The sequence below is a fragment of the Phocoena phocoena genome, chromosome 7 (genome assembly GCF_963924675.1).
Source record: "Phocoena phocoena chromosome 7, mPhoPho1.1, whole genome shotgun sequence".
In the NCBI taxonomy this organism is placed as follows: domain Eukaryota; kingdom Metazoa; phylum Chordata; class Mammalia; order Artiodactyla; family Phocoenidae; genus Phocoena; species Phocoena phocoena.
In genome coordinates this window covers 112,626,575-112,654,375 of record NC_089225.1, presented here as the reverse complement: position 1 = coordinate 112,654,375, position 27,801 = coordinate 112,626,575, and the positions used below count along the sequence as shown (strand labels likewise).

Below are 27,801 nucleotides of genomic sequence, written 5' to 3'. Positions count from 1 at the left end.
GCTTAAGTTTGGGGTGAACGAAGTTGAAATGCTCGCTCTGGACTAAAGATGCCTAGTGGTTTGTGTGACCAACTCCGTCATAGAAATATACATCCTCAGAAATACACAGACCCTTGTGTATATTTTGACATCATTCTCGTATCCTTTTCAGACCGGGATAGCCAATATGTAGATAAAAACACATTGTCGGTCATCCCCTTATTGTGACTTCCCTCTGCAAACCAGGCTTTGATCGCCACACTTGGGACCCACCCGTATTTATTCTTTGATTGGCACTTCCGAGACATCAGCTCTGGCCCAGCTGAGCCAGTGCTTTCTCCTGACTTAGCTGGTGGCTGCATCTGTGTTTTCCAGGGTGCCGTGATCTAACCGCTCTCACCACACCTGGGCTGGGACACGGACCCCCTAATTCTTTTCATGAACCTGACCTCAGTGGTGCGATTTCCGGTCTCTGTGGTGATGTCCACTGGCACTTTCAGGTGAATGGGACACTTGGGGAAAAGTGAGACCAGACGGCCCAGCTTTTTGCAAAACCTCGTATTGCATCGTCTATCCCAAAGATTGTCTGCAAGAATGTTACGCTGGTCCCTCGGGTGAATGAGAAGCTGCCAGTGATGAAACAGCTGACTTACAATTGCATCGCGTCTGTAGAAAGTTAAAAGGGGGCAGCTTCCCCTGTTCTTTGCTGGAGAAGCAGCTACTAGAACAGGTGACGTCTCCTTGTAATCCAGTTGGTTTTCAGTCAAACCACTTTATGCCTGACTATCAATCATATATTTTTCATAAACTCGAACACAGAAAGTTTAACTTTTTATTTTTTTTTAATTTACAAAGCCACATCACCTGCAGATACCCAAGACAAGGTGTAGTCTATGCATTTGTGTGGAGACTAGATGCTACAAACTGCTTCCTGCCACTAAAGTCAGATCATTAAGGGATTAGATGGGAGCCAAAGTTGCATTGACTCTCCCTAAACACAGGACTGCCAACACGTTCCCTCCTGTTAGCAGTGTTTACCGGCAGCATTATCTTAGCATTTATGTATATTCGTTGATTGTTAACTGCTGCGGAGCTTTGACGTGTGCTGAGAAGTTGACAGCAGGAGCATTTTGTGAAACTGTTTACACGGTGCCACGCCTCGGGTCTTACATTTTCGTTAGTATGTGTGCTTACACGGGTGTTATAAAAAACTTCTTCTCGATTTTAAACTGAGCCTTCTTTTTAATATATTCCTAAAAAGAAATGTAAATAAGCTCTCAGAGTCTGTGTAACGACGTGTTAAACCTTGCCGGACAAGTGGTTTGTTTATGTGCAAACCAGACTTTCTTCACCCAGTGCAATACGTTTGTTGGACTGCTTGTGTCTTTTTATGATTTTTTGCCTTTTAGAAAATTGGTAAATAAAGCAAGTATATTTTTATTTTTATTTGTGTGTATTTTTAATGTAGCACAGAGGAACAGGAACCTGAATAGAGATCAAAGATTATCAAAATCGTTTTTTAAAAAAAAGAACCCGGGCTTCCCTGGTGGCGTGGTGGTTGAGAGTCCGCCTGCCGATGCAGGGGACATGGGTTCGTGCCCCAGTCCGGCAAGATCCCACATGCCGCGGAGCGGCTGGGCCCGTGAGCCATGGCCACTGAGCCTGCGCATCCGGAGCCTGTGCTCCGCAACGGGAGAGGCCACAACAGTGAGACGCCCGCGTATCGCAAAAAAAAAAAAAAAAAAAAAAAAAGAACCCTAGAAATTCTGGATTAGGAACTCTTCTGTCACAAAGGCCCCCCTCACCTCTTCCCCTGCACAGGGTGCCTCTCGCTGGTCCCTTCCTCTCTGACATGCAGCCCCACCCCAGTGAACCCCCAACGATTTAGATCTAATCCTGGAGTCCCGTTCCCCCATGGTTTTTCACTCACAGATGGGGAGTAGGGCCACTCAGCTCAGCCCCTGGTGCCCCTGTCCACTCTGCGGTGACCCAGGCACCTGCTCCATTCTCTTCCTGCCCCCTCCAGGATAGTCTGTCTCACCTGGGCTGGCTGCCTGTGTGCTGGCCACGGGGCTGAAAGCAGAGTGGTCTAAAGGACCTCGCGTCTCCATCAGAGGTGATACAGGCAGCGTGGCAGCCTCCTCCCACCCCACCCCCCAGTCCTTCCTTCCACAGCGATGAAGTCGTGCAGGGCCTGGTCAAACAGTGGAGGCCTGCTCCCCCTCCACCCCACTTTTCACACCAGGACCGTATTGTGGTGTCGGAGCAGGGAGATGAATGGATCCGGCCCTGGTGCCCAGCCTTCCAGAAGCTCCCTGAGCAGGAGGGAGGGCTCGACGCCGCTTCCTGTCCTGGCTGCCTAAATCCAAGTGGTGCTTGGGGGCTGGGGAGGCAAAGTCCTCCCAGTGAGCATGGAGGCCTCTGCAAACCCGCTAAGTGGCCAGATATGGCTGTTTCACTGAACGTCTGAGTGCCTTCGGGGGCTCTTAACTGCATTTTTATCTACCATATATCCCCAAGGGCATGTGCTCCCCTTATTTCTAAACCAAAAGGAGCTTCTCCAAGCCTCTGGGCTGATTGCCCACAAGGGGCCTGGACATCCATAGGCTGGCCACTGTCTTTGTTCCCTGGGGATTTATGGCTCGCCACCCCTGCCGCTAACGGGTCCCCCTGTGGCCACTGCAGCCCTGCACAGCCTCTGTTGGCCTCTGTTTTTGGATATGAGGGGATCAAAGAGCCCAGATGCTCAGGAAGTCTGTGCTCAGGCAACCTTTGAAAGGGGGATCAGTCCAAGGGACAAATGGCAGGAAGCGTGCCTGCTAGACGAGGCCATGCAAAGGAGAAAGAAAGGGTGTGGTGGTCCTGAGACGGAGTAGCCAGGCTTCCGGGAGGAAAAGGCCAAGCCAGCCAGCCAATGGGCGCACTAAAGGAAGTGGAGGCTGACTTCGAAGATGAGGCCGTGGGCAACTTCCAGTCTAACCAAGGAGGATTTTGCTGCCTCACTCTCCCCGCTCTATCCCTATACTTCCTTCCCCGAGGGTACGTGGCCAGACTGAGGCATACCCCAGTACTTAATTTCTCCTTCCTTAACTCTAGACAGCATTCCTCAAGCCCCCCACCCCATGTACGACAAGGGTTATGAGGTCCCTAGCCCATGCTTCAGCCTCCTCCCTTCTCCTGACAGCTGTCATCTGTCCTTTTGTTTTTACAAAGCAATTTTATACCCTGTAACCATAATTAAGCCTTCCTTGCCTTTTCTATAGATTGACTCTAAAATGTTGAAACCCTGTGAACAATGTTACCTCGTTCTGACTGTGAAAGAATTGGCTACTGGGCCAAGTAGGCGCTAAGACTACACTTCTCTTCTTCAGCAGCTTTTTGTTTTTCCCGGAGTTCCTAGTTGCCTTTCATTTTTTGCTTGCACCATTTGCCTTTATCATTCTTCCTCCACCTCCCACATTCAGTTCCCCATCCAATCAGGAAAAGATTACTAGTCTTCTCCCAGAGGCCTTCCCCAGAGCCCTGACCATCCGGTTCCAATACAAACTGCCTTTCAGGGAGAGCGTCCTAAACGACTTGTTTGATCTTATTCAAACAACGTAATCAATAACGGGAGGGGTATGAATCAGAGTACAAGAAATATCACTGAGTTTATTTTTCCATATCTGAGCCCCTCAGAGCTCAGTAGAAGCTTAATTGTAGTTTCTTGGGGTGGGGGGGGATCTCCTTCCCTGGGGTGATGTCTAAATGGTGAAGAAAAGTAAAGTTACAGGCCAGCTATCGGCTCTCTTGGGGTTCACTACTCAAGCCCCTCCCCCACTCTGTCAGTCCCTCCACTAGGAGTAGAGGGGGAAGGGTAGTCAGGTCTCTGACCAGGCAGGGGAGGATGGGAGGAAGAGAACTAAGCTTTCTGGCTTGTGGGGGAGACTGAGGACAACACAGGGTGATTGAAGGAAAGGAGTGGGTTCATACCTGGGTGAACAGCGCAGGGCTGGGGTAGTCCCCGGGCCCTGCTCACAGAAAAGCAAAGAGACGGCCAGGTGAGAATCAGCAGGAGGGGTTCCCAGGTACTTACAGAGGTCAGTGAGGTGACTTTGGGAACCATCAAGCCACTCACCAAACTTGTCCTACCTACGGAGGTCCCTCGGCGGGGAGCTGAAGTGAAACAGTCACCTGAAGGGCTGCCAGATCCATCTTCAGATGGCTGGGGGCACAGGTGGGTGTCTGGGGCCTAGTCCTACCACGCCACCACACTGCAGTCCCTGGATTTTTCTTTCCCCTGCTGCCTTCCAGCTAGGCTTGGGACACTCTCTCAATTTCCCTACCTACCCAGTGCTTCTGCTAGGCCAGGCTCTGTGCTGGGGGTAGATAAGGGGTCCTAGGTCGGACTGTACCCCCAGGGATGCTTGGAACCTGGAGGGGCACAGACCAGGCCCTGACAATCCCAGTCCCGGGAGGGAAGCAGAGGATTGGGTAAAGGGAAGCTGAGACCTGAACAGTGAGGAAACAGCCATTGAAGGGAGATCCCAGCGTGTCCCAGGTGTAAGGCTGTGTTTGTGCAAAGGCTTCACGGTCTGAAGGCAAATTGGTACTCTGGCTGTGCCAGGAGACGCCGTGGACCTAGGCCGGTGGGGCTGTGGCCAGGCTGCGGTCCCCAGGGAGCTGCCCCACCGCCCACGCACCCCACCCTCACGGAGGCTGGGCCAACAGATGGGCGGCCAGCCGTGGGGGTGGCGCTCGTCTGGCGGACAGAGGCGCACCCACCGCCCGCTCCCGCCCGAGTGACAAAGCGGCAAAGACAAAGGCGCGGCCAACACCTGTCGCTCTTGGCTAGGCTGCCGCTTTTCTCCGCCCGAAGCGGCTGCAGCTGCCAACTGTCACGGGCATCAAGTTACGGGGACCAGACGGCGGCCTCCACCAGCCGGGCGGGGAGCGGGGGAGGGCTGGGGGGGAAAGGGAACCGAGGGGGACAGGAGGCGGGGAGGGGGGCCGGGGCGAACAAACAAGGGTGCGGGGAAGGGTGGTTGGGCAGGGAGGGCGGGGACCAGGGAAGGGCGAGCTCGGGTTGGGAATCAGAGAACGTGGGTTCGGGGGCGGGAGGGCAGGGGAGGGCGGCGGTGGGTGCTGAGGGGGGAAAGGGAAGTCAAAGAGGGGTCGGGGAGCAAAGGGGACTAGAAGGAGATGAGGGGAACTCCGGTGGTGAGGGCGATGATGACCAGGAGAGAACAGACGGCCTGTGGGGACAGAGGATGACCCGAGAAGGAGAGCCTAGAGATGGAGCGGTGCGGGCGGGCCTGGGGACCCCGCCCCACTAGGATCCCTGAGCGGGCTGAAGGCGGTGTCGACGTTCGGATGTCAGGACCCACAGGTCCGCAAGAAACGCACTGGGGCCAAGGGCCCGCTCCCACCCCCGCTGCCCTAGGGGCCCTCACCTCCCTGGGGCTCTGCAGCCACCCCAGCCCGGACCTGTAGCTCCCTCCAGGGCCGGAGACCGCGGCCTTTGCTGTGGCTCTGGCCGCCAGGACCCCGGCACTTGGGCAGGAGCGTTCCTCTCCTGTTGCACCTTGGGTGAACAAAGTCAAGCGTGAATGAATGAATGGGCAGATGGATGCGCCCCTGCTAGCACGCACCGCAGACCTGGGCGCCTTGCTCGGGGTAGGAAGGGAAACAAGCGCACCCAGAGCCACAGCTCTCCGGGTCATCGCCCCCTCCGGTGCCCCACAATGCCGGAGTGGCGCGGAGGGCCCGGCTGGACCCCCGAGTCCCCGGCCGCAGGCCACGCCCCGCCAGCTGCCGGCCGACCCCGGCGGCGGGGCCAGACAAAGCACGCCTCTGCCATTGGCTCTCACGAGCAATCGGCGCCTTGAGATGCAAATAAGGCGCTATAAAAGGGGCGGGCGCCGCTGCAGGCGTGAGGACGCGGCGTAAGACGCCAGGGGGCGAGGGCGGCGGCGGCTGCGGGCCGCTGCGCTGCCAGGGGCGCGGGCGCACTGCGCTCCGGGAGGTGGAGGTCATGGCTCCGCTCTTGGCGCCCGGCCGGGACCGTGCGGCCCGGGAGGATGAGGACGGCTGCGAGGCGCGGGGGGACCGCAAGGTGCTGGCTGTAGCCGTGGATGGGCGGGCGGGGGGCCGCGCAGCGCCGGGGCTCAGTTGCTCGCTTCCCGCAGGCCCGGAAACCCCTAGTGGAGAAGAAGAGGCGCGCGCGGATCAACGAGAGCTTGCAGGAGCTGCGGCTGCTGCTGGCGGGCGCCGAGGTGAGGCCGGCGGGCGGGCGCCCAGGGGCTGCGGGCGGGCGGGGGTCGCCGTCCGGCCTCGCCTCACCGACCCTCCCCACCGGGCGCTCCCGCCGGCGCAGGTGCAGGCCAAGCTGGAGAACGCCGAGGTGCTGGAGCTCACGGTGCGGCGCGTGCAGGGCGCGCTGCGGGGCCGGGCGCGCGGTGAGTGGCGCCGGGGCGCGCGGGCGGGGGCGCGTTCGCCTGGCCTGCCCCTGCCCGGGACCGAGGACTTCCCCTCCTGGAGCAGGGCGCGCCCCCCGCGTCTCCTGGGTGAGCCTTGTCCCCGGGGGCCGGGCGGGCCGGGCCACAGCAATCAGTTGCCGCTCACCGAACCGGGCGCGGCCCTCTCCCCTCCCACTCCTGAACACAGAACGCGAGCAGCTGCAGGCGGAAGCAAGCGAGCGCTTCGCCGCCGGCTACATCCAGTGCATGCACGAGGTGCACACGTTCGTGTCAACGTGCCAGGCAATCGACGCTACCGTCGCCGCCGAGCTCCTGAACCACCTGCTAGAGTCCATGCCGCTGCGCGAGGGCAGCAGCTTCCGGGATCTGCTCGGGGACGCCCTGTCCGGGCCACCGGGAGCCCATGGGCGGAGCAACTGGCCAGTAGGAGGCGCCCTGGGGTCCCCACTGCCCAGCCCCCGGGGCTCCGGGGACGACCAGTCCTCCGACCTGGAGGAGGTCCCCGAGGCTGAACTGAGCCGGGCGCCTGCCGAGGGGCCGGACTTGGTGCCTGCAGCCCTGGGCAGCCTGACCGCCGCCCGCATAGCCCAGAGTGTCTGGAGACCTTGGTGACCAACGGCAGCCTAGGGCCTAAGGGGTGGGCCCTGCCTGCCCATGCTCTAGTCCCTCCTCCCTGGGGTCCAGGTATCTGGACAGGGGCAGGGCCCTGGATATCTCCCAGTTTTGCTGTCCTCCAGTGGATGCTTGCAGGGCAGTCCCCGATAACCAGGCCAGCCAGGCCCCTGTTTCTTAAGGGAGTAACGTTTATGGACCATCCCCACCCCCACCCCCTGCCCCCCTAGCCCTCTGGTGGGTGGAGGGAAGGAGCTACAGGCAGGAGGAAGTAGCTTGCAGGGCTACCAGGTCTCTCACCTTTCCCAGACTTCTCAGGCACTGTGTGGGCCTGGGGGCAGAGGTGACAGAGTGGAGCTGAGCCTCTCCTGAGCGCTGGGCACAAGTGTCCTGGCAGCCCTGGCCACTCAGCCAGGACACAGGGGAGGCATTCTGCAGCACTGCCCAGAGCTGCCAGACAGAAGCATGGCTCTCTGTATGTCTTGTGTTTAGCACACTTGAGTTTGTGTATTACGTTGCCTTCAGTTGTTCCAATTCTGTTAAGTAAAGGGTTTTGGAGAGTTAGTTACCCTTCTGACGTATTGCCGAATGCTGTGGTGTCATTAAGGTGTCAAATGCACAAAGACTAAACCAAGCACATTTTTTCCCCATATCTAATGCTGTGAGTGGTTTTAAAACTTCTGACCCTTTGTCAGCAAAGTAAGTAGTGTAATGGCAGTGGAGATGGGACACCCCGCGGCGTGGTCTCACGTTGGACGGTGCTTCTACCTCCCTGCTGCCAGCCCATTCCACATCGGTTTCCCCTTCAGGTCCCTGGGCCCGGCCTGCACTCCCTGGGGATTGTGTGCATCCTGGCGATGGAAACCACGGCATGGAGTTTGTCTCCAGAGTCACTAAGCAACAGGGAAACGGCCTGTCCCTGGACCATTCTCTTGTTTGTGAGCTTCCAGGAATAAAACAAATGCCTGATTACTAGCCATGTGGTTTGGAAGTTTCTTTCAAAAGTGTGTTTTAAGGTCCGTTGAGTTTGATGCAGAGGTCGGTCTAATTAGGTGGTCAGTTTTCCTGACTGAAGAGGGAGCTTCCCCATTGCCAGTGACCTCGGGGGCATGGAGACCCACCCAGTTCACGGCCCAGGCAGTTTGGACTTAAGGCCAAATTGAGCCCGGGAGGTCAGAACCCTTGGAAGGAGGGTGATGGGATGGGCAGCTGGGGTGTAGGGAGATGGCCCTCTTGGCCTGGGTCTGCAGATAGCATGCGGTCAGCTGATAGCAGTCACTGCCACAGGTATCCCGGCCCCTGCATCTCCAGCTCCAGGACCCCAAAGCAGCTTGTTCTCGTTCTTACTTCGGGTTGGCAGTGCCCAGGCCGGGTCAAGGTGTGACAATTTAGGATTGACACCTGCGTCTCCTCTCCAGTGTGTGCCTTTGCTTGAAAAACATCTCTCCCAAGAACCCTTTTACAAAAGCCCCCTAGCAGATCCTGGCCACCAGGGGTGTTTCACTGTGGCTTCCCGGTGATTTAGTCTTAGACCTCGGCCACCAGGCTATAACCAGATGCAGCCTGCTTTTAGCCACTGGGGATGAGTTATTGAGGGGTTGGGGTAGGGAGGCAGGTCCATAAAAGAGAGCTCAAGAGAGACGGAGAGTTTTTCCTGGGATTATCTTAATCGCCCCAGTCGGATTGATGTAGGATGTGTCCACAGGGACACGAGAGCAGGTCCACCTGTAAGACGTCTGTCCCGTAGCTCCCAGCAGTACCCAAAGGCCACTGTGATGAGCTCTGGTGCCATCTGGGGAGCATCAGACAGGGACTGTTTAGGAGGAACCACTCTTTACTCTCATACCCACACTTGTCACGTCCTCCCAAGGGGTCCTAGAAGGGGGCCCAGGGGAGCCCAAGACACAGGATTCGAGGTGCAGGAGGCTGACCTGGGGGAAAGATGTTGCTGGGACCAGGACCCCCCTAAGGTCAGAACTCTGGCCCTGGGCCCCCTCCCACCTATGAGTCAGCTTCTCGGGACCCCCTCAAGAGCGGTATCTTTTCTTTCTCACAAATATAAGTGGCTCCCAGAGCAGAGACCACTGTCAGCCTCCGTGGGGTGAGAGCAGCTTTTGCCTATGGTGTGGCCTGGGACCACCAGTTTCCTGCCTGCGTTCCTTCCCATTCTGCCAGACAACTTTCACACCACTTCCTCTCTCTGAAGTACCCAACAAACCCTTGCAAGCCTTGCTCTAGGCGTCATTCCCCATGAATCCCCTCCTTCCCACTTCAATCCCTGGCCCCCCCGTCTTCATCCTCTATGAATGCCATACATTGCCACCAACTTGGTGTCTCAAAACAACACACGTTTATTTGCTTGCACTCCTGTAGGCTAGGAGTCTGACGGGATTCACTAGGCTAAAGCCAACGCAGGGCTTCATTCCCTTCTGGAGGCTTGAGGGTGAATCCACATCCCTTCCTTTTCCCACTGCAGAAGCCGTCCACATGCCTTAGTTGGTGGCCCCCTTCCTCCACCTTCAAAGCAAGCAACGTTGCATCTTTCTGACCTTTCGTCCATAGTCACATTTCCTTCTGACCGTCCCCTACTTCTTCCCTCTTCTTTCTACTTGTGATTACTTTGAGGCCACCTGGACAATCCAGGATAACCTCCCTACCTCAGGGTCCTTAACCCGTAATCAGACTTGCAAAGCCTCTTTTGCCATGTAAGGTAACATAGTCGCAGGGCGTGGAAATGAGGATGTGGACATCTTCGGGGATCCCTGTTCTGCCAACCACACCCACCTGCACCTCTGCCGAGGCTTTCTGCCTTCCATCGTGATGCAGTGTGGTGCCAGCCTTCCGCACGGGCTTTGGGTCCCATACCCTCGGACCTGCTCAGTGACCCTGCTCTCTGCACTGCATCATTAATCTCTCCTTCTTTCTGGGTCATTCTCGTTGACCTACAAACAAGCTGTAACATCTCCACCTAGAAAAAGAAGAGGGACTTTCCTCGTGGTCCAGTGGTTAAGATTTCGCTCTTCCAATGCAGGGGGCGCAGGTTCCATCCCTGGTCGGGGAACTAAGATCCCACAGGCCACGCGTTAGGGCCAAAAAGTAAAAAAAATAAAATAAAATAAATAATAAATAGAAAAAGAAGAGCTAAAACCTCCCGGGCCCGACGTACCCTATTAACCTCTGCTTCATTTCTCTGCTTTAAAGCAAAATTCCTTGAAAGCATTGTCTACACTTACTGCTTTGGCACCTTTCACTTCTCTTCTTCCTCTCCAGTCAGGCTATTGCTCCCACCCCTGCCCTTGTCAAGAGCTTCAGTGACGTCCATGTTTCCAAATCCAGTGGCTGTATCTCTGTTTCAATTTACTCAACCTTCCAGTGAAGCACTCCTTAGGTGTTATCACTCTCTCCCTCCTAAAAGGCTCTCCCCTCTCAACCTCAGGAACACTCTCTTTCCGGGCTGTCCTATCTTACTGGCCGTCCTCGGCCTCCTGCCAACTTCTGAATGCGGGCCTGCACGTCCAAGGCTCTGTGCCCAGCTCTTCCCTATCACCCCTGCCCAGGAAGCCCATCTGGTCCATTTGGTTTGTTACATCCACGTGCCCTCGAGCTAAAGTGCATCTCCATTCTGTTGGCTTCCCTATATCCTGCTGTCTACTCAGTGTTTCCACTGAGATGTGAGATGGGCGTCACAAACCACAGCCAAAACACAACTGATTGTCACCCGAAAGGCCTTTGGAGGCGCCCAGCACTCGAGCGCGCTCGGAGGTGCTCGGAGGCATTCGGGAGGCGCTCGGAGGCTCTCGGGGTGTTTGGAGGTGCCGAGGCCTTGGCCGCGCCCTCCCGCCCCCACGCCCAGGGGGTGCCGCGATGACTTCTGGGAATTGTAGTTCCAGCCCTTTCGTCTTCCTTTCCCCGAGGTCCCTGCAGGCCGAGCCGGAACTACGACTCCCAGAGGCCTCCCGGCCCAGAGGCCCCTCCTTTCGCCGCCTCGAGCTCCGAGCCCGGGGCCCAAGGGAGCCCAGCGGAGGCCAACGGCGGTCGGGGCCCTCGCTCAGTCGGCTAAGCGGCTCTGCGGCCGGCAGAGGCTAGGCTGCGGTCCCTCCAACGTCCCTGGGACCAGGAGAGGAAGCGATGAAGGCGCCGGCGCCCCGCAGCTCGGTCCCTCCTCCGGCGGCTCCAGCCCAGGACCGCTGACCGCCTCCAGCCCAGGACCGCTGACCGCCTCCGGTCGCCAGGAGGCCTGGACGTCGGGAATATTAAAAGCGCCCCAGATGGTTCAAAAGTGCAGCCAAAGCTCACAGCGACTGGTGTCGAGGAAAGAGAGAGTCGTTTCAGGCTGTGGCAATGGAAGCAGGTTTCTCGAGGAGGGAACACAAGGCTTACTGACCCTTCGGGAGACCAAGCCTCAGCTTTGTCCAGGTGCTTTGAGCACCTGTTACGTGCAGGGAACACAGAGACGAGAGTGTCCAGACCTTTGCTGTTGAGGAACTTGCATTCTCTTGAGATGGGCAAGAGCCCACAGAGAGCCGCAAGCCACCACATCCTGCCCAGAGGTAGACAAAGGCGTTGCTTGGTGGAGAGTAGCCAGAGAAGCCCAGAGCTCATCAGGTTATTAAAGACAGTCCTTGGGTTTAAACGGATCTGAAAGGACGAGGGATAAGGTTTTAAACCTGTGACCCAGAGGCCTTCTAGCTCCTCCTGGCGGCACGCAGGCTTTTTGCTCTTCCACCCACATACAAGAAACTGCCCTGCCCTGAAGATCGCGCACTCCCGCCGTCTGTGTCTGTTCTGCCCCTAGTTGTCACGCTGTCCATCCACTGTCAACAGGTGGCACTTGGGGCACCCTCTTCCTCTCCCCTCCAGATCCCGCCCCGCCTTAATCTGGGAAAGTCGTGTAGGTGCTGTAGCACGTCCACGACTTCTCAGTCAATGTATGTACTGTAGTAGACTTCTCAGTCAATAACCATGCCACGGGCTTTGTCACCCCTTACAGTTGAACTAGCTGCAAAACCCTAAGCTCCTGCCTTCCATCCACTCCGTCCCAGGAAACTTGTTTAGACGTCATCGGGGTCTCCTAGTTACTGTCCTGCCGTTTCCTTCACAGTCAGGTTTCTTGAGAATAGTCTTTATTCTTACTTTCTTCATTCCCTCGCCTGCTTGCTCGTCACAAAATGTCACCATTTTCCATTTCCCACCATTCTACTGAAAACTTCTGGCAGTCTCTGGCAAAGACCTAGTTGCCAGGTAGACCCTTCATTTCCATCTTCCCTAAGTGTTACAGCATCTGACACTGGCAGTAACTTCTTGCTTCTCCATCTAGCTTTCTTGCTTTGTCTTCAACCATTCCTTCTCAAGTTCGAGCCAGGGCTCTTCTCCTCAGCCCACCCTGTAAATATCACTATGTCCCACATCTTCCTCGGACCTGTTATCTCTAAACTATGACCTGTATGATCTCCGTGGCTTCACCTACTGCGTCACTGACTCCAAAAAGGACCTCCAGCCCAGTCCTCTCTGGAGCTGTAGTCGGGTTGGTCCAAATGCCCGGGTTGTCACCTCTCAGACATCCCACAGGTTCTTCAAACTCAGCTCAAACCTGAGCTCGGCTTTCCTGCAAAGCCTGCCCTTTCTTTCATGTTCTGGAACACTGAGAGCAGCACGGCCATCATCAGCCACTCAGGGCAGAAACCGGACATTCGGGGAGACACCCAGTTTTCCTTCAGTCCCACCCTGCGAGCGGCGTCCAGGAAGTGTCAGTTCTACATCTTTAACGGGCGGAGTGAAGGAATGAATGAATGAGTTTGCATCTTATACCTTTTATCCCTTTTCCTCTGTTCCTGCTGCTGCCTTCTCGGTTCACGTCCTTATCACTCACCTGGAGAATGACAGTGGCCATTAAGTCTCTACATCTAGTATTACCTCCTGAACTTAAGTCCTTCAAAAGCCCAGCACTCCACAGATTAGCAGGTGTACTAGGCCCACAGCTCCCGCGGGTCGGCTCGGAACCTCATAGCTCTGCCCCTGTGCCCCGCTCCTGTCCCATACCCCTGCCAGGCGTTCGTCTTGCTGCGCTGCTGGCTCACTGCTTGCCTTCAAGGTTGGCTCAGATAGCACCTGTGGGAAGCATTTCCTGGTCCCCTTGGTTTTATGTAGCTTCCAAGGTTTCTCCCTTGCATTTCCGTGATGGTACATTTCAAACAATGGGTATTTATTCATTCCACAATGTTTCTTGCATGCCTCCTCTTTGTCAGGCGTTATTCTAGTTGCTGGAGATAAAGTTTCTTCTCAAGCTTATACTGTAATGAGGGAAAGGGACAAGGAATACATGCTGTGGCAGACGGTGTTTACGTGCCAAGAAGAAAAATCAGTCAGGTCAAGGGGACAGGGAGTGATGATGTGGAAGCAGGGTGCAGATTGATGATAGAGGTGACTGTAGGTTTTGTCTGAGCGGAAAACAGATGATATGGGGGAACAAGCAAGCCGCTGTCCTGGGAAGGGGTGGTCCAGGCAGAGGAAATAAGTGCAAAGGCCTGGAGGCAAGACGTCGCAGGGCCTGTTCAAGGGACTGTGCTGCTGGGTCCCTGAGTCTCTTAAAAAATACTCATGTTTTCTGTGCTTATTGGCACACACCAGGTACCAAGGGACAGTATGTCAAGCGCTCTATTCATGTGACCTTGTCCGTTCCTTACATGTCACAGTAACCCTCTAAGGCAGGCATTACTATTCTTAATTTCACAAATGAGGAAACTGAGGCTCAGATAGGTCAAGTAACCTTTTCTTCAACTAGATTTTTGTTGTAAGAGGAATACACACTCCCAGGAAAAGTCGGGCATCACCGAAAGCCTGCAGTGGAAGGTCCAAGGTCTTCCCTCTTATTCTGCACCTTCATCCCTCTCTCCAGGAGTCTCCAGGTTTAGCAATTTCCTGGGTGTCTTTTACGAGGCTTTCCATGAATCCAGAATCATATAATGGGATAGGATAAATGTCTTTCTCTTCTTATGCTGATGGGCCCATTTGTACATACCATTCTGCAGGGTTTTTTTAACCCAACAACACAATCGTTTATTCCACAGTGTAGACTGTGCATCTCCTGTGTGCCGAGCACTGTCCTAGGCGCTGGGGACACGGGTGAGGAGGAAGAAGCCGCTCCTTCACGGGACCTCCTGGCCCACCGCACCCGTACACGCAGACCCTCCTCGCGCATCTTAACCCTGCAGGTGTCCTCCCCCTCCAAGGTTTTGCTAAGATCAACACTCAGCGAACAACCTGGGTACTTTATAGCATACCATATAAATTTCTGGAGTTAAAATGGTAAGTCATTGAAAAGTGTAAATCTTGTCAGATGGCTGCCGTGAAAAACTGTCTCAATTTACACTCCCACCTTCGGCAGATGAGGGTGGCGGTTCTCCAGACTCTTGCTCAGAGCGGGCATTCCTAGTTCCCTGATTTACTACTGTTAAAACTTCTTTTAAGGGAAGGAGATGAAATTGGGGGGTTGCCTCTCGGCATCGTTGAGGTAATCACGTGTTTTCTCGTGTGCGTCCTCTGGTAATCACGTGTTTTCTCGTGTGCGTCCTCTGGCCTCTGGACACGAGGTATCTTGTGATTGGGATTCACGGAAAATGAGCAATGCTTGTGTTTTCGTTATGAGCCCCAATGGTCATGGTGGGATCAAGGTCCTGCTGAACTCGGTTTGTATATAATTTGGTGTAGGATGTTTTAGACTAGATTTTATTTGGTAGAGCAGTTTTAGGTTCACAGAAACATGGAGCAGAAGGTACAGATGTTTCCATATAGTCCCTGTCCCCACACGTGCATGACCTCCCCCATCATCAGCATCCCTTGCCAGATGCTGTGACACGTCATTGTCACCCAAAGTTTATAGTTTACACTAGGGTTCACTCTCGGTGTCTGTGGTACATACTATGGATTTGGACAAATGTATAACATGTAGCCACCGTTGTCAATCATGCAGAGTAGTTTCACTGCCTTCAAAACCCTCTGTGCTCCCCCATCATCCCTCCTTCCCAACCCCCGACAATCACTCATCTTTTCCAGTCTCCGTACTTTTGCCTTTTCCGGAATGTTGTGCAGGACTTTTTTTTTTTTTTTTTTGCGGTACGTGGGCCTCTCACCGCTGTGGCCTCTCCCGTTGCGGAGCACAGGCTCCGGACGCGCAGGCTCAGCGGCCACGGCTCACAGGCCCAGCTGCTCCGCGGCACGTGGGATCTTCCCGGACCGGGGCACAAACCCGTGTCCCCCGCATCGGCAGGAGGACTTTCAACCACTGCGCCACCAGGGAAGCCCCTCTGCCCCTTCCTTAAAGGACACATTTCACAATAAAAATAGCACCGCCAATTAATTTTGCACAGTGTGAGAGATTTTCTGACATTTACTCCAATTTCCCCAAACCAGTGTTGCTGTAAAGTTCCTTTCCCCATTGCCACGGAAAGTAGAACAGTTGTCATTTTCTTCCTTTTTCAGTCCTTTCTCACAGTGCACAAAACATGCCTGAATGACAGGTTGTTCAATCATTATTGCTGCATTTTACAGCCCCCAAAACTTGGCAGTTTATGACAACGCCTTCATTTGTGCTTGGCCCGGCACTTCTTGCTTCAGACCCCTCGCTTGGTTGCAGTTGAAACTTCCGACATTTTTCCTGGAAATCTCTTTTTTACTATTGTGGTACTGTTGTACATCTCAGTTGTTGATTCATCTATATTTTTATTTTTATATTCTTTCTAACATATCTGTTAGTTTCCTAGTCTAATTTTATTCTTTACTTTGTTATTGTTCTTTGTTTGTTTGTTTGTTTTTGCTACCCCACGCGGCTTGGGGGATCTTGTTTCACGAGCCGGGGATCAGGCGAAACTCCTGCAGTAGGAGGTCCAAGTCCAAACCACTGGACTAACAGAGAACCTCAGACCCCAGGGAATATCCATTGGAGTGAGATCTCACGGAGGTCCTCATCTCAGTACCAAGACCCAGCCTACAAACCCCAGTGTGGGAAGCCTCAGGCCAAACAACCAGTAAGACACACAATCCCACTCATAAAAAAAATTTTTAAATGAGACAACAAAAAAATATGTCACAGTTGAAGGAGCACGGTAAAAACCTACAAGAACAAATAAATGAAGAGGAAATAGGCAATCTACCTGAAAAAGTAATGACAGTAAAGATGATCCAGAATCTCAGAAATAGAATGGAGGCACAGATTGAGAAAATACAAGAAAGGTATAACAAAGATCTAGAAGAATTCGGGGCTTCCCCAGTGGCACAGTGGTTAAGAATCCACCTGCCAATGCAGGAGACATGGGTTCGAGCCCTGGTCCAGGAAGATCCCACATGCCGTGGAGCAACAAATCCTGTGCACCACAACTACTGAGCCTGTGCTCTAGAGCCTGCGAGCCACAACTACTGAGCCTGCAAGCCACAACTACTGAAGTCTGTGCACATACAGCCCATGCTCTGTAACAAGAGAAGCCACCGCAATGAGAAGCCTGCACACCACAATGAAGAGTAGCCCCCACTCGCCGCAACTAGAGAAACCCCACGTGCAGCAACGAAGACCCAATGCAGCCAAAAATAAATAAATAAATAAATTTATAGAACTAAAGAACAAACAAACAGAGATGAGTAACACAATAACTGAAATGAAAACTACACTAGAAGGAATCAATAACAGAATAACTGAGGCAGAAAAACGAATAAGTGAGCTGGAAGACAAAATGGTGGAAATAACTGCTGAGGAGCAGAATAAAGAAAAAAGAATGAAAAGAAGACAATCTCAGAGACCTCTGGGACAACACTAAATGCACCAACATTCAAATTATAGGGGTCCCAGAAGAAGAAGGGGAAAAGAAAGGGACTGAGGAGATATTTGAAGAGATTATAGTTGAAAACTTCCCTAACGTGGGAAAAGAAATAGTCCCCCAAGTCCAGGAAGCACAGAGAGTCCCATACAGGATAAACCCTAATAAAAACACACAAAGACACATATAAATCAAACTAACAAAAATTAAATTCAAAGAAAAAAAGTAAAAACCAGCAAGGGAAAAACAAAAAAGAACATACAAAGGAATCCTCATAAGATTATCAGCTGATTTTTCAGCAGAAACACTGCAGGCCAGAAGGGAGTGGCAGGATATGCTTAAAGTGATGAAAAAGAAAAACCTACAATGAAGATTACTCTACCCAGCAAGGATCTCATTCAGATTCAATGGAGAAATCAAAAGCTTTTCAGACAAGCAAAACCTAAGACAAATAAGCACCACCAAACCAGCTTTACAACAAATGCTGAAGAAACTTCTCTAGGTGGGAAACACAAGAGAAGAAAAAGACCCACAAAAACAAACCCAAAACAATTAAGAAAATGGTAATAGGAACACACATATCGACAATAACCTTGAATGTAAATGGATTAAATGCCCCAACCAAGAGACACAGACTGGCTGAATGGATACAAAAACAAGACCCATATATATGCTGTCTACAAGAGACCCACTTCAGACCTAGGGACACATACACACTGAAAGTGAAAGGATGGAAAAAGATACTCCATGCAAATGGAAATCAAAAGAAAGCTGGAGTAGCAATACTCGTGTCAGACAAAATAGACTTTAAAATAAAGACTGTTACAAGAGATAAGGAGGGACACTACATAATGATCAAAGGATCAATCCAAGAAGAAGATATAACAATTATAAATGTTTATGCACCCAACATAGGAGCACCCCAATACATAAGGCAAAAGCTAACAACCATGAAAGGAGAAATTGACAGTAACGCAATAATAGTAGGGGACTTTAACACCCCACTTACACCAATGGACAGATCATCCAACCAGAAAATAAATAAGGAATCACAAGCTTTAAGTGACACAATAGACCAGATAGATTTAATTGATATTTATAGACCATTCCACCAAAAAGTGGCAGGGTGCACTTTCTTCTCGAGTGCACACAGAACATTCTCCAGGGTAGATCACATCTTGGGTCACAAATCAAGCCATGGAAAATTTAAGAAAATTGAAATCGTATCAAGCATGTTTTCTGACCACAACGTTGTGAGATTGGAAATCAATTACAGCAAAAAAATTGTAAAAAACACAAATACATGGAGGCTAAACAGTGCGCTACTAAATAACCAAGAGATCACTGAAGAAATCAGAGAAGAAATTTAAAAATGTACAGAAACAAATGACAGCGAAAACACGACGACCCAAAACCTATGGGATGCAGCAAAAGCAATGCTAAGAGGGAAGTTTATAGCAATTCAATCTCACCTCAAGAAACAAGAAAAATCTCAAATAAACAATCTAACCCTACACTTAAAACAACTAGAGAAAGAAGAACAAAGGAAATCCAAAGTCAGTAGAAGGAAAGAAATCATAAAGATCAGAGCAGAAATAAATGAAATAGAAATGAAGAAAACAACAGCAAAGATCAATAAAACTAAAAACTGGTTCTTTGAGAAGATAAACAAAATTGATAAACCCTTAGCCAGACGCATCAAGAAAAAAAGGGAGAGGACGCAAATCAATAAAATTAGAAAGGAAAAAGGAGAAATCACAACTGACACGGCAGAAATACAAAGGATTATAAGAGACTACTACAAACAGCCATATGCCAATAAAATGGACAACCATGATGAAATCGACAAATTCTTGGAAAGGTACAATTTTCCACAGCTGAACCAGGAAGAATTAGAAAATATAAACAGACCTATCACAAGCAATGAAATTGAAACTGTAATTTAAAATCTTCCAACAAACAAAAGTCCAGGACCAGAGGGCTTCACAGGCAAATTCTATCAAACATTTAGAGAAGAGCTAACACTGATGCTTCTGAAACTCTTCCAAAAAATTGCAGAGGGAGAAACACTCCCAAATTCATTCTACGAAGCCACCATCACCCTGATACCAAAACCAGAATAAGATATCACACACAAAAGAGAAAATTATAGGGGCTTCCTTGGTGGCGCAGTGGTTGAGAGTCCACCTGCCGATGCAGGGGACATGGGTTCGTGCCCCGGTCCGGGAAGATCCCACGTGCTGCGGAACAGCTGGGCCCGTGAGCCATGGCCACTGAGCCTGTGCGTCTGGAGCCTGTGCTCCGCAACGGGAGAGGCCACAACAGTGAGAGGCCCGCATACAGCAAAAAAGAAAATTATAGACCAATATCACTAATGAACATAGATGCAAAAACCCTGAACAAAATACTAGCAAACAGAATCCAACAGCACATTAAAAGGATCATACACCATGATCAAGTGGGATTTATCCCAGGGATGCAAGGATTCTTCAATATAAGCAAATCAATCTATGTGATAGAGAACATTAACAAATTAAGGAATAAAAACCATATGATCATCTCAATAGATGCAGAAAAAGCTTTTGACAAAATTCAACACACATTTATGATAAAAACTCTCCAGAAAATGGGCATAGAGGGAACCTAACTTAACATCAGAAAAGCCATATATGACAAACCCACAGCAAGCATCATACTCAATGGTGAAAACCTAAAAGCATTTCCACTAAGATCAGGAAAAAGACAAGGATGTCCACTCTCGCAACTCTTATTCAACATAGTTTTGGAAGTTCTAGCCACGGCAATCAGAGAAGAAAAAGAAATAAAAGGAATACAAATTGGAAAAGAAGAAGTAAACCTGTTGCTCTTTGCAGATGACATGATACTATACAAAGAAAATCCCTAAAGATGCCACCAGAAAACTACTAGAACTAATCAATAAATTTGGCAAGGTTGCAGGATACAAAATTAATGCACAGAAATCTCTGGCATTCCTATACACCAACAATGAAAAATCAGAAATTAAGGAAACACTCCCATTTACCACTGCAACAAAAAGAATTAAATGCCTAGGAATAAACCTGCCTAAGGAGGCGAAAGACTTGCACTCAGAAAACTATAAAACACTACTGAAAGAAATCAAAGATGACATAAACAGATGGAGAAATATACCATGTTCTCGGATTGGAAGAATCAACACTGTGAAAATGACTATACTACCCAAAGCAATCTACAGATTCAATGCAATCTCTATCAAACTACCAGTAGCATTCTTCACAGAATTAAAACAAAAAATTTTACAATTCGTATGGAATCACAAAAGACTCCGAATAGCCAAAGCAATCTTGAGAAAGAAAAACGGAGTTGGAGGAATCAGGCTCCCTGACTTCAAACTATACCACAAAGCTAATCAAGACAGTATGGTATTGGCCCAAAAACAGAAATATAGATCGGTGGTAAAGGATAGAAAGCCCAGAGATAAACCCATGCACATATGGGCACCTAATTTACAACAAAGGAGGCAAGAACATAAAATGGAGAAAAGACAGCCTCTTCAATAAGTGGTGCTGGGAAAACTGGACAGCTACATGTAAAAGAATGAAATTAGAACACTACCCTACACCATACACAAAAATAAACTCCAAATGGATTAAAGACTTAAATGTAAGACCAGCCAGACACTACAAAACTCTTAGAGGAAAACATAGGAAAAAACACCCTTTGACATAAACCACAGCAAGATCTTCTTTGACCCACCTCCCACAGTAATGGAAATAAAAACAAAAATAAACAAAATGGGACATAATTAAACTTAAAAGCTTTTGCACAGCAAAGGAAACCATAAACAAGACAAAAACACAACCCTCAGAATGGGAGAAAGTATTTGCAAATGAAACAACAGACAAAGGATTAATCTCCAAAATATACAAACAGCCCATGGAGCTCAATCTCAAAAAAACAAACAATCCAGTTAAAAACTGGGTGGAATACCTAAATAGACATTTCACCGAGGAAGACGTACAGATGGCCAAGAGGCACAGGAAAAGATGCTCAACATCACTAATTATTAGAGCAATGCAAATCAAAACTACAGTGAGGTACCACCTCACACCAGTGAGATTGGCCATTATCAAAAAATCTAGAAACAATAAATGCTGGAAAGGGTGTGGTGCACTATTAGTGGGAATGTAAATTGATACAGCCACTATGGAGAACAGTATGGAGGTTCCTTAAAAAACTAAAAATAGAACTACCATATAACTCAGCAATCCCACTACTGGGCATATACCCTGAGAAAACCATAATTCAAAAAGAGACATGTACCACAATGTTCATTGCAGCACTATTTACAATAGCCAGGACATGAAACCAACCTAAATGTCCACTGACAGATAAATGGATAAAGAAGATGTGGTGCATACATACAATGGAATATTACTCAGCCATAAAAAGAAACGAAGTCGAGTTTTTGTAGTGAGGTGGATGGACCTAGAGTCTGTCATACAGAGTGAAGTAAGTCAGAAAGAGAAAAACAAATACCATATGCTAACGCATATATATGGAATCTAAAAGAAAGTGGTACAGATGAACCTAGTGGCAGGGCAGGAATAAAGATGTAGACATAGAGAATGGACTTGAGGACACGGGTGGGAGGGGGAAGCTGGGGAGAAGAGAGAGTAGCATCGACATATATGCACTACAGAATGTAAAATAGATAGCTAGTGGGAAGCAGCTGCATAGCACAGGGAGATCAGCTCGGTGCTTTGCGATGACCTAGAGGGGTAGGATAGGGAGGGTGGGAGGGAGGCTCAAGAGGGAGGGGATAAGGGGACATATGTGTGCATATAGCTGATTCACTTTGGTGTACAACAGAAACTAACAGTATTGTGGAGCAATTATACTCCAATAAAGATGTATTTTAAAAAAATATAGGGCTTCCCTGGTGGCGCAGTGGTTGAGAGTCTGCCTGCCGATGCACGGGACATGGGTTCGTGCCCCCGTCCGGGAAGATCCCACATGCCGCGGAGCGGCTAAGCCCGTGAGCCATGGCCGCTGAGCCTGCGCATCCGGAGCCTGTGCTCCGCAACGGGAGAGGCCACAACAGTGAGAGGCCCACGTACCGCAAAAAAAAAAAAAAAAAAAAAAATATATATATATATATATATATATATATATATCTGAATCACTTTGTTGTAGACATGAAACTAACACAATATAGTCAATCAACTATACTTCCATTTTAAAAAAGAAACCTTATTTTATTTTACTTGTGGTTTTGTGGGTCAGGATTTCATAAAGGGCTTAGCTGGGCAGTCCTTGCTTGGGGTCTCTCATGAGGTTGCAGTCAGCTGTTGGCTGGGGCTCAGAACCCTAGTCTGAGTGTTTCCCTGGAATGGATGTCCAAGATGACTCATTCGACTTGGCTGGCACTCACTGCTGGCTGTTGGCTGGCACCTCAGCAGGGTTGTTGAACGCAGTGCCTACGTGAGGCTTTTCCATCACGGCAGCCTCAGAGTAGCTGGACTTCTTACTTGGTGACTGACTTCCTCGAGAGCAAGCATCTCCAGAGAACCAGGCAGAAGCTGAGTGGCCTTCTACGACCTAGCCTTGGAAGTCATATAATGGCACATCTTCCACTCTCTATCCGTCCAAGTAGTCGCAGCTCACCCAGGTTGAAGGGGAGGAGACTCAGAACCTACCTGTTGATGGGGGGAGTGGCAAGGACCCATTTAGAAGAGCACAGGGGATGGGAGACATGGTTGCAGCAAACTTTGGAAAATACCGTCTGCCACTCAGGCAACTGACAATGTCCTAGGACATCCGGTACCTTCCTTATCTCTAGACAGTTTAAGCTCTCAAAATCAGAAATCTATGATCTTTTTCTAAGAGCACAGCAGTGAACTTAGTCTGGGCAGCCCTGGGCAAGCATGAAATTGGCCCCAAACTTCCTGACATTCCTGAGGCAGGAAGGCTTGTGTCATGAACTGTGAGCATCAAAAATGGACATATTCATCCATTCACTCAATCATCCATTCGTTCATTCATTCATTCATCATTCATCTAGCCAGTGTACATGAGCATCTACTGCGTGCCAGGTGCAGTAATGTGCGAAACCAACCATAGTTCCTGACCTCCTACAGCTTACATTTTGTTAGGAGATCCAGTCGTTAATGACATAATCACATAAATAACCGTAAAACGGCAACTATGACAAAAGCCATAAAGGAGAGGTGTAAAGGGGGATCGTACTTAGGTCACTCAAGAATGGTTTTCCTGAGGAATCGATGACTGAAATCCGAGGAACAGATGAAATTTTCCTGGAGTGGAGGACCTAGAAGAACATCCCAAGCCAAAGGACCCACATGAGAAAATATGCTGGGACCAGAGAGAGAAAAACTAGTACAGGCATTGAGAAAAGGCCTCAGGGAGAAGCCCGAAAGGAGGCCATGATTCGGTGACACAGACTTGGTGGGCGCAGGGGTCAGGGGGTGGATTCAAAAGGCAGTCAGGGGATAAAACTGATAGGACTTGGTGATGGAGGGTGTATTTGTTATCTATTGCTGCATAACAAATTACCACGATCGAGCAGCTTAAAACCACATCCATCTGTTATGGCACAGTTTCCATGGTTCAGGAGTCCAGGCACGATAGAGTCCTCTGCAAGGCTGCAGTCAGGGTGTGGGCCTGGACAGGAGTCTCATCTGAGGCTCGACTAGGAAGGACCAGCTTCCAAGCTCACAAGCTGTTGCAGCACTCATTTCCTTGTGTGCTCCTGGATTGAAGCCCTCCGCTTCCGTCAGCCGGAAGCCACCCTCAGGTCCTAGCTGTGGCCCTCTCCATTCTGCAGCTCACAGCGTGGTGTCTTGCTTCTTCAAAGTCAGCAAGAGAGAGTCTCTTAGTGTTGCTGAAACTTGGCCTCTGTACACCGGCGCCGGATTAAATCTCGGAGACAGTTTTGGGTGAAACAGAAAGAAATAGCTGTATTGCTTTGCCAGGCAAGGGGGGCCACAGCGGGCTACTTCCCTCAAGACTGTGTGTCCCTCCCTGGAGCGGGGAGTGAGGAGTCTTACAGAGTTCAAGGAACAGGGCGTGGTCAGCTCATGGACATTCTTCTGATTGGTTGGTGGTGAGGTAATTGGGAATCAGCATCATCAACCTTCTGGTTCCAACTGGTTTGGGGTCTACGTGCTTGTGGGCAGCATGCAGTTAACTTCTTCCACTTGGTGTGGGTTTCAGTATCTGCAAAACAGCTCAAAGGATGTGGCTCAGAATATTATCTAGAGTCCTTGAGGAAGAACTAAAGGTCCTTGACTTTGTTTAATGACTAAAGTATTATTATTTTGTCTTGTTTGACTGTTTTCCTTTCTTTCTGCATTTTCTCACTTCTCTGATTAAATTAATTCTTTGACTAAAGTTTTTCTACAGACAAAAGGCAGGTGGAGGACATGGGTGGGAGTCTATTCTGAGAAGGCCTCATAGGATCCCGCTGGGTCACACTAGCAGGATGGGTGTCACTAACCTGTGTGAAAGAATTACATCCACGTAACCACATACCTCCTGACACTTTTGCTGTACTCTATTGACCAGAGCAAGTCACACCAGCCACGTTCAAAAGAAGGTGACCACACAAGAGCTGAATACGAGGAGACGGGGATTGTGGAAGCCACCTTGGAGGCTATCTTCCCAAGAGGGATTCTGGGGTAGGGACACAGGGAGGTGTCAATCCTGGAAGGAGATATCGAAGGGGATACGGTGAGGAGTCGAGAAAATGATTTTGGTTGGGACATGTTGAGTTTGAGGTACTTTTTTTTTTTTTTTTTTGCCGTACGCAGGCCTCTCACTGTTGTGGCCTCTCCCATTGCGGAGCACAGGCTCGGGACGCCCAGGCTCAGCGGCCATGGCTCACAGGCCCAGCTGCTCCACGGCATGTGGGATCTTCCCGGACCGGGGCACGAACCCGTGTCCCCTGCATCGGCAGGCAGACTCTCAACAACTGTGCCACCAGGGAAGCCCTTGAGGTACCTTTGAGACATCCAATAGATGTCACATGAGTGATATTTGAACACGTGGATCTGGAGCTGGTAGGAAACATAAATTAATGAACCACGTTTAGATGAGTGGTAATTCAAGCCAAGTGTGGATGAGATTTGCCGAAGGAGGGAGTGTGGCATGAGGAGGACCCAGGATCAAGTCTTAAAGAATGCCATCAGTTAATCGCCGGGCAGAAGACGTGGGCCTGCAAAGCAGACAGAGAACAGGCGTCAAACCAGGAGAGCGATGTGTTCCACAAACCAAAGGGAAAGAGACACTGACCGTGTCATACTGCTGGGATTCATGTATGGTGACGACTAAAAACATCACCTCCACTTAGCCACAGAGTGGGAAATGACTGGTGAGCTTAGCAGGAACTGTTTTGGGGAAGTGATGAGGTGAAGCTAGGTTGGGGTGGGCTGAGAAGTGGATGAGAGGTGAGGAAATGGGACTGTATTGCTACTTTAGAGCATTTCTGCAGGGATGAGGCAGTTCATCTGTTAAAGGGAGAGCAGAGAGCAGTGAGGGTTTCAAATAGTGGTGAGTGAGCGGGCAAGTAGATGAGAGGCATGAAGGCCCACTGGGCCCAACAATGTCCTCAGCCAGAGATCACCAGAAACACACCTGCAGTCGTCGGAATTGGGTTATTACTCATCCCAGCCAGGGAGACTATTACCACGGGCAACCTCAGTAAAGGGACGTGCAGAGGACTTACAACATTTGGGTCTGTGTTAGTTGATTTGGGGAAACATTTAAGGAAGCAGGGCTTTGCTCTGGATTGGATTATGCCAGGAAAAGGAGGCAATTCCTTGACTGGATGTCTTAATAAATCGTATCTCAAAGGCAGGAAGACTAGAGAAAGCCTAAACTTGTAATTGGTAAAGAAGCAACAGTCACTCTTATTGGCCAAGACAGAAGGATGTTTGGTCACTTTTGTGGCTTGGCCAACGCTCGTCTTTTCGTCTGTGTTCAGACATGAAGAGAGGGGCCTCGGTTTTGGCTTGATCAGTCATCAGACCCTGATGTCGACGTTTCATGAACCTGTGTATATTCAACAGAACACCGAGGCCCAGCTGTGTGCCAGGCCAGCTCCCTAACGTCACTGCTCTCTGGAACCTGCCATGGACGCTCCCTTTCCCCTCCCCCCCCCCACGTGCCCGGATGGCGGCAGTCGAGACATGCCTCCTCTCCACCCTGCATCTTAAGGGGCCGCTCTATGAGGCTTCGGCTTCTCAATCTCAAATTGGCCAGGGATGGAGGCCCACCGTGGCGGTGTGAGGATGAAGGGACGGAACCGATGTGAAAACCCCATAAAGCCTTCCGGGCCACCAGGGCTCACTACAGCTGCCCTCGAGCTCAGACATGTCTATCTGAAAGGGCCTTCTTGGTATCGGACGGCAGTACCCAGGAAGAGCAGGAGGGGCCCGGGACGGGCGTCCGAGAGAAACATCGCACAGTCGGTGGCGCGTCAACCCTGCCGGCCCAGGTACCCGCTCGCGCAGCCGGCGAGGAGTAGACCTGTGCGCGTGCGCGCCGCCGCCCCGCCCCCTCACCGCCCCGCCCCCCCCTCACCGCCCCGCCCCCCCCGCCCCCCCCGCCGGCGCGCAGGCCGCTGGGGCGGCCGGGCCACGCCGCGCGCCGATTGGTGGCGTTCCGGGCCCGCCTTCGGGTGATTGACGGCTCCCGGGCCGCCACCGCCCAGCCGCCGCAACAGCCGCCGCCGCCGCTGCCTCCGCCTCCGTCTCAGCCGCAGGGTGTGGAGCCCGCCGCCGCTCGCGGGCTGCGCGTCTGCCGCCGCCGCCGCCGCCAACGCCGCCGCCGCCGCCGCCTCCGCCTCCGCCTCCGCCTCCCAGCCTCCGCCATGGACCTGTTCGGGGACCTGCCGGAGCCCGAGCGCTCGCCGCGCCCGGCTGCGGGTAAGCGGGTGGCCGCCCGGACGGTGGGGAGAAGGAGGGCGGGCGGGCGGTGGCCTTGAGGCCGCGGCGCCTGAGGCGGCGGCGGGAACGCGGGAGGGTGAGCGCGGCCTACACCGGCGCGGGGAGTTCGCCGTCTCCGCCATGTTCGCTGCGTAGGAGGAGGGGACCGCGGCTCGGAGACCTTTGTGTGCGGCCCACACGTGTGGCCGCCGCGGCCCGCGCACAGCCGCCGCCGTCCCCTCACGGGAGCCGCGCGCCGGGTCCGCCGGCCTGCGTCCGAACAGCTCGCCGTGTGGGCCGCGTCGTTCCGGGCGCGCTCCCAGTTGTGCGTTTTCTTCGGCTTTGTTTTTCGTCTCTACCCCGGAGATGGAAGTCATCGCCGACTCAGTCCTTGGCGTTGTGAGGCCCAGAAGAGAGGATTCATTCTCTCTGCTCCTCTCGTCGGATCTAACGATTCATGGTAGTTTTTGTGCTTTCCGGGGCCCCGGGAAGTGCCCGCTCTCCCCAGAGTGGAGGGCATTAGCCCAGGCCCGCTCCCCTGCCCGCCCCCGACCTCGGCCGCTGTGGCAGGTCCTTCCCGGAGGCTGGGGTGGGAGCTGCCCACGGCAGCAGCGCGGGGACCGCACGGTTGGTCCTGTGTGTCCAGCGGGTGACGGCCACGCCAGGTTGAGGTTGGCAAGACCCGTGAATACGGGCTAGGTACGCAGCTGGGTGCTGTGGTTTAGGGCTTTCTTTACGAGCCCAGCTTGGTGGCAGAAGACATGGAAAACTCTAAAAACGCGTTCAGACTCCAGGCTCACCTCAGCGCCGGGTCTCAGTCTGAAAGCCTGCGGGGGGCGGGGGGCCCGCGTCTGCGGTAGGGGATCCGCGGGCGATTTGGGACCGCGCGGCGCGGGTCTGGAGAGCCTGGTTCGGGAACTGCCGTTGTAGTAGGGGAGGGGGAAGGTGACTGATGCCCAGCCTTTGCTCTCCAGGAGCCTAATTCTGCACGCAGGTGAT

General features: G+C 51.6%; 2 protein-coding genes across 5 annotated transcripts in view; both read left to right on the top strand.

The window, feature by feature from the left end:
• The first annotated feature begins 5,992 nt into the window (after positions 1-5,992).
• HES6 (hes family bHLH transcription factor 6) lies at positions 5,993-7,049 on the top strand. 3 transcript variants are annotated; one of them, XM_065881040.1, is made up of 4 exons: positions 5,993-6,073; positions 6,147-6,233; positions 6,341-6,416; positions 6,625-7,049. In XM_065881040.1, exons 1-4 carry the CDS (start codon positions 5,993-5,995, stop codon positions 7,047-7,049), a joined length of 669 nt encoding a protein of 222 aa, XP_065737112.1. The 3 variants fall into 3 exon arrangements, with proteins under 3 accessions (XP_065737112.1, XP_065737111.1, XP_065737113.1); XM_065881039.1 differs by having other exon boundaries at positions 6,335-6,416; XM_065881041.1 differs by having other exon boundaries at positions 6,335-6,376; positions 6,625-6,753.
• Positions 7,050-26,702: 19,653 nt separating this feature from the next.
• The window catches only part of ILKAP (ILK associated serine/threonine phosphatase), a 29,258-nt gene continuing 28,159 nt past the window's right edge, over positions 26,703-27,801 (top strand). The window contains exon 1 of one of the 2 annotated variants that reach the window (XM_065880213.1): positions 26,703-26,802. In XM_065880213.1, coding sequence (XP_065736285.1) covers positions 26,748-26,802 — 55 coding nt within the window. In that variant the 5' untranslated portion in view covers positions 26,703-26,747. The remainder of the gene's footprint in view (positions 26,803-27,801) is intronic. The other variant, XM_065880212.1, reaches the window with a different exon arrangement.

Bases quoted from the DNA above. Each gene is read 5' to 3' on its own strand.
- HES6 (XM_065881039.1), top strand. From the start codon at position 5,993: ATGGCTCCGCTCTTGGCGCCCGGCCGGGACCGTGCGGCCCGGGAGGAT. The intron at 6,074-6,146 runs GTGCTGGCTGTA...CGCTTCCCGCAG, and splicing joins AGGCGCGGGGGGACCGCAAG to GCCCGGAAACCCCTAGTGGA. The intron at 6,234-6,334 runs GTGAGGCCGGCG...CCGCCGGCGCAG, and splicing joins TGCTGCTGGCGGGCGCCGAG to GTGCAGGCCAAGCTGGAGAA.